Source organism: Dinoponera quadriceps, unplaced genomic scaffold (genome assembly GCF_001313825.1).
Source record: "Dinoponera quadriceps isolate SergipeBrazil2010 unplaced genomic scaffold, ASM131382v1 scaffold318, whole genome shotgun sequence".
In the NCBI taxonomy this organism is placed as follows: Eukaryota; Metazoa; Arthropoda; class Insecta; order Hymenoptera; family Formicidae; genus Dinoponera; species Dinoponera quadriceps.
The window spans coordinates 1-12,219 of record NW_014554417.1 but is presented as its reverse complement, the minus strand read 5'-3'; the positions used below and the strand labels follow the sequence as shown (position 1 = coordinate 12,219).

Here is a 12,219-nt window from a genome sequence, read left to right as displayed (position 1 = left end):
GTCGCAATATATCTTACAGATATACTAGTTTTCTCATTATTTTTCTCTTTTAGTTTGTTTCTTGAAGTAATTTTTCTTTTATTAGCACTTGGCTAATAGACTTGGCAGTAAAGGTACAAAACAGTGAATAACAAATTGACAAATATTAGGATAATATCTATGGAATATTGCGACTAATAGAAAGTTAACGTCTTAATAAACAAACCAAACGTGCTTTGGTTGAAAAAAAAATAGAATTTCTGATTCATGAAAATACGTTTAGTTGTTAATTAATCTTGTTTCTTCATGCACACGTCCTCTTATTGTCATTTCAATTCAGTTAATCTTGTTTCTTCATGCACACAAACAGGAGATCAAAAAAATAAAGATTAAAAATTCTGCTAAGTGAATTAGAATAGTTTGTTTGTCACGTACAACTTTAAATTTGATTTCGTTTAACTCGATCTTCTATTTGTTTCGATTGATCCATTTTTATTATGTAATAATAAATTCTGTAATAACTAAAAATAAGAAACATAAATTTTCTTTATACCTTTAAAGATTATTCAAAGGAAATGCGATAAAATTCAATGAGTCATGTGAGCGAATATCTTAGAAATTATGAGGCATGCGAAAGATATTTCAATCCGCAGTTATTCTATGTTCTTTGTAATTGTGTATTTAGGCTTTTCAAACTTCTGATTTCTTTTTACACATCTCCAACACTCATACGAAAAATAGAAGACTCTTTTGAAAGATTCAAAAATACAAAATTATAAAATAATATTAAATACCATAAAACTTTTGTCTATAGAACATTTTCTCATACACTTTTCGGTTTCGAAGATATTCTCCAAAATTCCCTTTAAGAAATCGTTTTAACTCCTAAATGCGAAGAAATAAATAAAAAAGTATATGCATTTAATTTGTAATTGTTTTATAACATATTCAAAGCCTATCGAAATCGGTAAGGGACATTTCCGTATGTTTCCTTGTGATTGCTGACAACCCTTTCTCTGCATTGTCAGACCGGCCCCTTAATCCTGTATATCGATTTTTAATAATTAAAAACTCTCTACAAATATTCCATGAACATTCTATATTCCACAAATATATCTTGTATATATTTTTTCTAGTAATAGAACAATAGTTTCATAAAGAGAGAGAGAGAGANGAGAGAGAGAGAGAGAGAGAGAGAGAGAGAGAGAGAGAGAGGTGGAGAAATGCCTTCACGATTAGATTTCACCGCAAACTGTTAACGGCCCGGGCGCGCACGTTGTGTTCGCAGGTGAAGATTTGGTTCCAAAATCGACGTATGAAGTGGAGGAACAGTAAGGAGCGGGAGCTGCTGGCAACCGGTGGTTCGCGCGAGCAGACGTTACCGAACAAGAACAACCCGAATCCGGATCTGAGCGACGCCGACGGCGATAGACCGAGGATGGACCTGAGCGACGTCAGTCCGCTCACGAGCCCTCAGAGGCCTGAGGAACAGACGGAGAACGAGGAGGACGAGGAGATCAACGTCACGTGATAAAGCAACACCGCTCTATCCGGCGTGATGATCTCTCCGTGAATCTCGAACAAAAGTAGTAGACAATTCTTAATTCAGGTGGCAGACCCAAATATATTATATATACCGGCTGGACCAAATAATAAACAAAAAGGGTCAGATTTAACGAAGGACGGATTTTTTGGAACAGAGGAGCGCTCGAAGAGAAATCGCGAATAGAGTCCTCAGAAGTAAGAATTTGGTCACTTTCCGTATTCGCGCGTATTGATAGAAATCAAACCTTGTAATTAAATGGCGGAACCAATTGGAAATATCATAAAAATGAGGTAAATTGAAATAGGAGAAATATTACAAATGACAGGATAATTATAATCGTAAATGTATGATTCTCATAAAAATAACATCTCATTTCATTAATCTCTTCAGGGATATTGACACATATGTATACGTTTAGTTTTATTTAAAAATTAACCGTTATTTATAATTACAAAAATTTTTAAAATTTAAAAATTAAACGTTATCAAAGTAGGCCATAATGACTACATAAATCGGTTCGCAAATAAGGTATCTTCGTTTTTTGTGTACTCCATTAAAGCAGATCCATTAAAACAAATATTATATTTAAAATTCCCTAAAGAGGTTAACATTTTTAATATTCAATAAAATTAATAGTATCTCCAAAAATAATTTAATTACATAAAAATTATTTAACTGCAGAATTCATGGCCTTCGTTTTGCTGTACACATTATATTCTTCAATTGACTTCAATATGAAATTTTCATCCGATATTGAGTAAAAAACGCATTTTTAATGTATAAGACAATTGATGACAATTTTTTATCATTTCACATTTGATTGTTTATATTTTCTCGAAAAAGAAATGGATAAAATTACAGTTGCTATTTCTTAAATACAGAAGGTATTGACAGATAACAATCTCCACTCCCAAATATATTCATTCAACTTGTTTGGTAACAAAAAATAAGGTATTTTTTCTGCAACATTCTAAATACACTAATTTTGAATATTTCGCACTAATATAATTTTTAGATGCGACTGAATTTATACATAGTTCACAAGTTGCAGTATCATGCTTAACAGTACTAGAAACGGTGTAGCACCAAACACATCTATCTGAATATTACAAAAATGGACATTTGTTTTCGGTTCAATAGGAATGTTTGGAAATGATTTCAACTGTTTAATGTTGATTCCTGCTTATGTATATTTGTTATTAGCTTAATTATTTTTAATATCATATAATAATTGTCAACTCCTAAGATCAGAATTCTAATTTTATTCAACTTACACATTGTGTTGTAAATATCAAATGATTTGATTTATAATTGACATTAATTTAATATTGCAGGATACGATATAATAATTGTATTTTTCACAAAGATAAATTCTTTATGCAAAACAATATAAAATTCAAATAAACGCGTGTGTTCTGCAATACAGACGTTATTTTATTACACAACCGTTTCGATAACCAGACTCTTATTTCTAAAGACTCTAATTAGCGAAGAGAAAAAAACGGGGAGGAATCGAAGATTTTCTCATTTACGACATGTTTTATTATCGCAGATCGCGATTTTGAATGTCCGTCGATCATCGCCGATGTGAGACGCGCTCGTGTTTCTTCTTCGAGATATGCTTTGGACCATCCGGTATGCGTTACAATCTATTTTCCAACGAAAAATGTGCAAAAGAAAGAAGAAAAGTGAGAAAGAGAGAGAGAGAGAGAGTGAGAGAGAGTGAGTGAGTGAANCTATTTTCCAACGAAAAATGTGCAAAAGAAAGAAGAAAAGTGAGAAAGAGAGAGAGAGAGAGAGAGAGAGAGAGAGAGGGAAGGGGGAGAGAGAAGGAAACATCGTGCCAGTTCGAAGGAGTTATTTCTAATTTTAATTATGCATTTTTTCTAGCTGTCCGATCTTTTAATTGCCAACTATATTTCCGGAAAATTGGATCACGCTACGACGTGTTTCAAATTCATCGCGCATCGGGAAGAAGCCCGATCAGTCTGTGCGACGCTACGTTATTTCTACATTCACGGGAAACTCGCGTGACATTTCTTGTGTTTAAGAAAAGTGCTTACTCTGGTCACAAAAAGGGTGTTTCTTTTCATTTCGTGCTCTCTTCTCATTTTACGTGAACGATCACGCTCGTACAGTTCCACGGTGTATTGAATAATTAAATAAATATCGATGTTATCACGTACGAAGAGAGATAGCCCGAACGATAGGCGTGATTAGCGAACCAGCTTTAACGACGGTAACCGACAGAAATAGCGGCGCATTTCGATCGAAACGGACATCTCGTGCGAAATATTTATTTCTCGCGGCTTTGTAGAGATATTTATTAATCGATCTACTTTGGACGGCTACGTGCTTACGAATATATTGGATGTGTATCGCGATATCAGAAGCGAGAAGAAGATATTTCACACTTCAAAAGTCTGTGACCTTTAAATGTCTATAAAATTATAACGGAGGACAACTTCTAAAGTCATTTATCCTTTACGCGCATAGATCGTGAAAGTGTAAAGAGTGAAAAGATAAAGAATTCTGCCTGTGTTCACGTCGTACATTTAGCGCTAAATAGAAGTCTATTTCCTAATTGACGTTTAAACGTAATATTTGTATTAACTTGGTAACTGAAGATTTAACTGTCACATTTAGCATTAAATGAATTCGCGCGGATACGGACCGTTATTATTTTTTTTTTCGTTGTTGATATCGTGCAGGAGCGATATTAGAAATATATAACACTTTCGTGTATATATTTTTATTTTCTTAGAAATTTCTTCCAACAATTGAATTAATCCTAATAATATAATAACTTACATTTTTCTCTCCGTACATTTGTACCCTGTGGTGTTTCTTTCTATTTGTAGAGAGAAATAAGCCCATACTGCTCGAAGGATTCATATAATCTTAAAAATGTAATACGATGTAAGAAAATCGTAGCCGCTTTGGCGAAATAAATTTTGCATATTCGTCATATTCGACACAGTGATGCACAATCACGTGGGTAAATCGAGTTTCTGCCATTTGACGGTATTACCAAATATGTATAACATATCTGTAGTCAACGAGGATCTTCAAGATTCATGTGACTTCGGAAAATGAAGTGAGCCGAACTAGCTGAGCGATATGAAAGACGTAGAGGAGTTAACTCGTTCGCATGTTTCAATACAGCCGACGCGAGAAGCGAGCTTGAAACAACGATTGCTTTTTGGACTTTTAATACGTTGACAACCGCACCGATTTTCACTACTTGATCGTTACGTCTAACTGATGATTTCATCACTAAGAAGATACAGTAAATCAATATAATTCAGGGTACATGTATTTCTTACCTCGTCTCATTTGCTCTTTATTGGTTGTACAAATATTTTATAAATACAATTAATTATATTTTATATGTAGTTATTACTTATAGTAATTTTAAAAAAGTTACTTATAATTATTATTTATACGAGTGTAACCACATGAAATACATGAATATGTCAGTGTTTCGGCGCTCTTTTTTCTCTTTAATATAATAATTATAACTATATATGATAAATAATATTATATATAAAAGTAGTAAAAGAGTAAAATTATAATTACCATTATGATAATAGGTTTCCAAGTCACCCATGAGATATTATTATTGACGCGTTTTTTTAAGTGGTTTCTCCTATAAAGGCCTCCACTATAAAAATTAATAGCGAGAAACATAAACATAATTTATGCACATCATTATTTTTTACACACAAGTAGGATGTCTTTTATAGACACGATAACTCTCGGCAGATATAATATTTTTCACACACTTTCGTCTTCAATAAATGTGATGTCTTTTATAAACAGGATGTCTCTCACAGAGATTGTATTTGTTACGTACCTATCTTTGATAGATGTGATATCTTTTGTAGACATGAGTTCTCTTATAGACATAATATTTTCCACATATCTCAGTGATAAATATTATGTGCGATCTCTTGTAAGTATTATATACACTGTCTTGTACATGAAATATAAGATTGTTTTTCTATTCAGACTTGAGTAGTTTATAAATATTTTCATGAGATCTAAATATTCAAATATAACTGCCATGGCATGAGCTGTATTATTATTATGTTTTAACGCATATTTTATAGTACAAATTGAATTTAATGTCTTAATTGACATATTACTTTTTTTCCTTGTTTTCACATCCAGTATTACAGGAAATGCACATTCAACTTTTTTAGTATTCGNTCTCAAACCTTTTGAAATTCTATTTGTCTTTTGACGACAGATGACGTTATTAAAACTTTTGTTATTTTGTTTCTCTCTAAAGATATTGCTTGTAAAATAGCAGGTTCTCTTCAGATATTTTTCATGAACGAAAGTAAATTAAATACGATAACGAATGATATGATATTCTTTTCAACAAAAAATATCACTAATCTTACTTCAACACGTTTTCGAAAATCAAAATGTTCTAATGAGTTTAATGAAGGTTGTTTTGAATTAACTATTTCGATAAAATGGTTGTTCCATTTGTCCCTTCAGGATTAGTAAAATATTAAAACTAAAATTTTGTTTCTTCAAATTTTTTAAACGCTTTTCTCTCTTAGAATGTTTCTTTACTTTTGAAAGACAACGAATTAATGTGCTTTCACAGGCCTTGAAAGAAAATTTTGTAGATTCATTAGGAACATCTTTTACCCAAAATCTTCATGAAGGATTATCTTCAATTTATTGATATTGAAGTTGTTCGGATTTATTTTAGATTTTTTATCAACAGGTGCTTCATTACTCATTTTTGTAGAAATTTAAATAAATTATTATATCAAGAAGAATCAATATATCAATATTAACAATGTCAGATCCAAATAAACGCAATATCTTTATTATATTATATTAGATAACAGAAATGTACAACATTTGAAACAGAATATTTCGCTTCTCGATTTTCACGGAATTAAGATTCGCCTTCTTTAATATTTTAATTGTTTATCTTTTTCAACACACAAACTGATGAACTATCACAAATCCATGCAATTATTTGATAATAGCAAACGACACCCATGAAGCAAGCCGCAACACGTAACAATCAATCAATACACGCGAAAAAGAGATTTTAACATTTCGATATTTTTCGAATTGTACTTATTTATGCAACATGTAGAAGATAAGACACAATCAATTGTATACAACTTCACTTGCATGCGATACACAGAATACATGATTAAAATGTCGCGTATTATATTTTGAAATAAATAGGAAATTTTAAGAAATACATTTAACATTAAATAACGTTAACATGATTAACGTTATTAATCTGTAATTATGCTTATATATCTTTATGGTGCTTAAATTTCGGGGAAGCATTCACAAAGCGAACAATTATATATTAACCCTTTGTACTCGAGGGCTCCGGAGCGGAGCCATTTAAAATTTGTCTTCAAACTCTTCAAACTCAAATGCAAATAGTAAGAGCGGAATATCCTATACACAATAGTTTTTACGATTTCCCTTTGTCCTTATGTTATGAATTGAAAGTTATTTGCATCGTCTCCATAGCGGAGCCCTCGAGTTTGAAGACAAATTTTAAATGGCTCCGCTTCGGAGCCCTCGAGTGCAAAGGGTTAAGGTGGCGGAAAGTTTGCGGGGAGTTTTCAGTAAATGTAAACGCACCGCAAAGCAGCAAGCAAATGTCAGAAAGCATTTAGGATATTTTTTATGAAAATAGGCCGAGGCAAACGGGAGTTGTCCAGCCAGTTGTTCAGAAACTTAATGCATAAACGAGCGATGAAGGAACAACGTATGGAATATTTCGATTACAAACATTTCTTAAGCGCTTCTGCCTGAGTCACTAGAAACTTCTTTAACCGCTTTTTTTTTCGACTGAGAACACTTATAAAAGATATATATGTAAAACATATTATGTCTGTAGATGACATCGTGCCTACAAGAAGGGGCATAACAACTATCCAAGACAAGTATATGAAAAATATAGAATAAATATAGTATGAAAAATATTATAGCTCATATTCTGAACGCGCTTTCAACGATGTTAGCGTGCTAACAAGACAAGAGATGTGAGCACTTTCAGTATCGCTTATATTCTAAACGCGATGATAACAGTATTCTGTTAAGCAAAACTGATAATCACGCGTGTTTGCAGCAAAATTTCTATTCAGAACTACTGATAATTCAGAAGAATAGTTCAATATTAATAAGTTGACTTGTTAGTGCACTAACATCGTTGTAAGTGCGTTCAGAATATGGACCTATGTCTACAAAAGACATCGGACTGTATTATGAATTTTCTTTTATCGATAAAAGTACCTCTAAAAGTGGCTTAGGAACTATCTGATTGGTTAAGAAGCCAATCATCGTTCGTTCATTTAAGACGCTTTTATCGATAAAAGAAAGTTTAGAATACGGGTCATTGTGTCTATAAAAGACCCCGCGTGTATAAAAAATAATGATATGTATAAATTATATATGTATTTCTCATATTATATTTTTTAATAAACACTAGACCTATAGAGGAAACCACTTAAAAAAAACTCGTCAGCAGTATTTTATAAGTGACGTGGAAATCTATTGCCATAATAATGTAATTATAATTTTATGTAATAATTATTATATATAATTATAATTATTATATTATAGAGAAAAAAAGAGCATTAAAACACTAGTCTTATCCATGTATTTCAGGTACCATGTATATTCATGTATTTCAGATACTCACGAACGGAATCGCGTAAGCCTTTTCGAGCTTGCTTTTCGCGCCAGCTGTACTGAAACGTATGAACGAGTTAACTCTTTCCTTTCACGTCGCTCGACTCACTTCACTTTCCGAAGTCACGAACCTCCAGTAAAGCTTCCTTTAGTTGTAGTTATATACATATTATGCATGTGGCAATATCATCATTTATCAAATGATGGAGGCTTGATTTACTTACAACGTCGAAGATTGGAAAAAGTATTCAGTTGATAACAGTTAAAATTATTAGAACAAAGGTTTCTGACAATAATAATATTTTCAATATTTTCAATGTAAAACCAAACCAAAGTAAAAATAAAATGAAAATTATATTCCTGAACGACAGTTGAACATGAATTTAATAATGAATAACAATAAATAAACTATGATCCCTTACGATCTTTCGTAGTTTTAATTACGACTATCTTTATGTTTATATTTGTTATATTATTTATTATTATTGTTGTTCCAATACTTTTCTTTCATTGAAAGAACTTACATATAGTCTATGTGGATCGACATGGCTATTTTTTGTTATGACTGAAGAAGACAATACGATTTTTCATGTTTTTATCGACAGTTCTGAAAACCAACGAATGTATCTTTTGATCAGATTTGCCGCTATTTCTACCGTTCATCGTCGTTCAAGAGATTAAACGCCGAATTAATCATGCGTTAAATAAACACGAAGTTGTTACGCGATGTTCCGCCTTCATTTGACCCTCACGATTTCCAGCTACATTTCATTATGCGGGTCATTGGTTTGTTCTTGATAATTATTTTGGAACTGGTGATTTGCTAGACTATTTTTCTGAAAGACAAATTATCGTGTCGCTGCCACGAAAACTGATCCCGAACGAAACACGATACGACGAATGTATTATATTGTAATTAGTGATGGATGTACCTTCTCAAGGATTCTTATATAAGCCATTGTGTAAGGTTGTATTAGACATAATGTCATGAATTCCGGAAATATGTACCTAAGTCGTACTCGTAATGCCGCGCAGCCAAAAGAATCCAAATGTAATTATATATATATATATATATATATATACATATATTCATTGTGATTCAATATAATCTATGTAATATATTGAAATAAAACTCTGTCTATATGCTAAGCAACTCACATACCTGTAATGTTGACGTGATCAACTGAGATTGCAAGATCTCGGACCTCATCTCTTGCATACTTAATCCCGATCCGATAAATTTTTCCTACGTATCGTTATTGTTACATAACATCTCATTCTTATCTCACTTTTGAATCTTGCAATTCGGCGATTGGAGGATATGCGAAACGAACAAATAAATTCGTTACGCAAGTAAAAAGTTACATTTTATTTGCTGAATTTAATAAGGTTTCTACAATATACAGCTACATATAATATCCCATTTGACACAATCGTTGAGTAATTATCGATGTGATCATTTTATCGTGGAAATAATAATAAATAATCGTGGGATGACTCTCTACGAATTTATAAATATATCTCGGCACATCGAACAACGGTAACGTTATATCAATATTATAAATTTCTCGCGCATAATGTAACTATTATATACAAACGTGTTATATATTTGTATTGTTGAGTGGAAAATTAATATAATATTATAATATTGGTATAATGTTACAGTTACTTGACGTATACTGAAATTGAAAAAATGTCGCGATATCAAAAAAGAGGAAGATAATTTACATATTTTATATATATATATGAAATCTATGAAAAAGTCTATAAAATTATAATAAAGAACAATTTCTAGTCGTTACTCCGCATATGCATAAATTGTAAAATGCATAACCGAAAATAAAGGATCCGGCCTATATTCACGTCATATATTTAACAGTAAGACCTTAGCAGAATAGCTGATTTGTAATTTTAAGATGTTCTAAATCTTCGTCTAAATTATCATTTTTTATATTTTTTTTTTAAATTATACAGCGACTTGTCATCAGTCATAGACAACATTTCAATTTAAGACTCCAAACATAAGACACTTAACCCTTAGCTGACACACGTCAAAATAGTAACGTACGTGCTATAGGGGGTATTTTGGATCCCAGCGAGAAAAAATGTGTATAATTGTTTTATTTATCAATTTGGGTCAAGCCTCGACTAATACTAGGTGACGCCACAGAACCAAATTTGGCGCGCAGCTATGAAAAATTTGCGTTCAAAAACACTCTTGGGTATTTTTAACCCCATGTGTCAGCTAAGGGTTAAGCGGGGTCTATAATGAGAATTTAAGCTTTAAGTCTTAAGAAATTGACCAATGATGTCGATTATTCTCCTCATATTCGACTGTGATTCGCCAATTTCTTAAGGCTTAGAGCTTAAAGTACTTATTGTAGACCAGGACATGGCCCCGGTCTACAATAGGTATTTTATGCCTTAAGAAATTGACCAATAATAGTCGAATATGAGAAGAATAATTGACTGTGCTTTATTTCTTAAGGTTTAAAATACCTATTGTAGACTGAAACTTATGCATTAAGCAGGTTCTACAATGAGAATTTAAGATATAAGATTTAAAAAACTGATCAATCATAATTTACTTTTCTTCCATAATTCGACTGTGATTAGTCAATTTCTTAATACTTAAGGCTTAAAATATCTATTGTGGACTGATACTTAAGACATAAAATGTTGCTTCAAACTAATAATTGTAAATCAGCCATTCTGCTAAGGCCCTAAATAAGATAATCTAATTCCCAGTTGGTATCTAAACATAACATTTATATTAACTGAAGTAATCGAAAACTTAATTCACATTTAGTACTAAATGAATATGCAAATACAGACTATTATTAAATTTTCTGCTTTTGATATCGCAAAAGCATGTGATCCCTTCACGAAAGCTCTAGATTTCAATACGGTTAGAACAATTTTTCCGATGCAACCCGGAACACAGCTGATGTCCAACTAAAGTTTTGAGAATTATTCAAAAACATTCTATTGAACATCGACAACGTTACAAACTGCATTAAGAGAAAAAAAAAGATTCGGACCGTACTGAAAAATCAAGTGAACACTCTCTATTTTCTTACAAATTCCTCCCAGCAATTAAACTAATTTAGCTTATATCTTTCTCTGCATGTACTTCTTTTTAGGGAGAATAAGCCCATACTACTCACAAGATACATACAATCTTAAGAATGTAGTAAAATATAAAAAATTAAACGGCGTTTTGACAAAACAGAATTTCGCGCTCGTCATACTTAGCGTCGAAGATTGGAGGAAGTTGGTCGGTTGACAACAATTAGAATTATTACAACACAAAAGTTTCTGTCGAGTAAGCCGTGTTCGTCAGTAATATTTTGAACGTAAAACCAAACTGAGAAAAAAGGAAAGGGAGAGAAATTGAATTCCTGAACTGTGGAAAAATTTAATAATAATGAATAACAATATGATATATAAATTATAATCCCCCAAGATTGAGTTTTAATTATTTTGTACTTGCGGTTTCGACCATTCTACATTCAAAATCAAATGGTCATATCCATATCCGTCCAATGTGGCGATCGCTCTCGCAGCGTCGGCCCTATGCTTGAAATGGACATAGGCGAAACCTTTGCAGAGATTGGAGAGCTTCTCTTTAGCCAGGAATTGTTTCACCACGGAACCAAACGGCTTGACGAGCTCGTCCAGATCAGCGTCGGTGGTGCTCTGCGAAAGATTTGAGATACGAATGGCGGTCGTGTCATCCCGTCTCTGCATCTGCATGGAATCGCCACGTTTGTTGCCACCATCGCGCATGCCAGGCGGCACGTATTTGCCGCCTTGCGGCTTGAGCTCAGCCATAGCACCCGGCACGGCTGTGTTGACGAGCGGTTTCTTGTCGTCCGGCACTTTTCCTAAATACACAAAAAAATGTACGTTTGGTGAAATTTGCTTCGAACTACGCGATATAAGGGTGTTCCCGTATAGAATAGCGGGATCGACGTTTATTCGGTCCGTGTCGTCACTCACCT

General features: G+C 32.7%; 2 protein-coding genes and 1 pseudogene across 2 annotated transcripts in view; 1 reads left to right on the top strand and 2 right to left on the bottom strand.

Annotated features, from left to right (window-relative positions):
* LOC106748285 overlaps window positions 1-1,510 on the top strand; it is an 81,618-nt gene extending 80,108 nt beyond the window's left edge. Inside the window, exon 4 of the mRNA XM_014626675.1 lies at window positions 1,268-1,510. Coding sequence (XP_014482161.1) covers window positions 1,268-1,510 — 243 coding nt within the window. The remainder of the gene's footprint in view (window positions 1-1,267) is intronic.
* Window positions 1,511-2,349: 839 nt separating this feature from the next.
* On the bottom strand, window positions 2,350-2,803 carry LOC106748246 (annotated as a pseudogene).
* Window positions 2,804-11,662: 8,859 nt separating this feature from the next.
* On the bottom strand, window positions 11,663-12,102 carry LOC106748239 (eukaryotic translation initiation factor 3 subunit G-like; the record flags this gene model as incomplete). Its single annotated transcript, XM_014626576.1, has 1 exon — window positions 11,663-12,102. A coding segment is annotated over one exon (413 nt), but the record flags the coding sequence as incomplete, so codon positions are not given.
* Window positions 12,103-12,219: the final 117 nt, after the last annotated feature.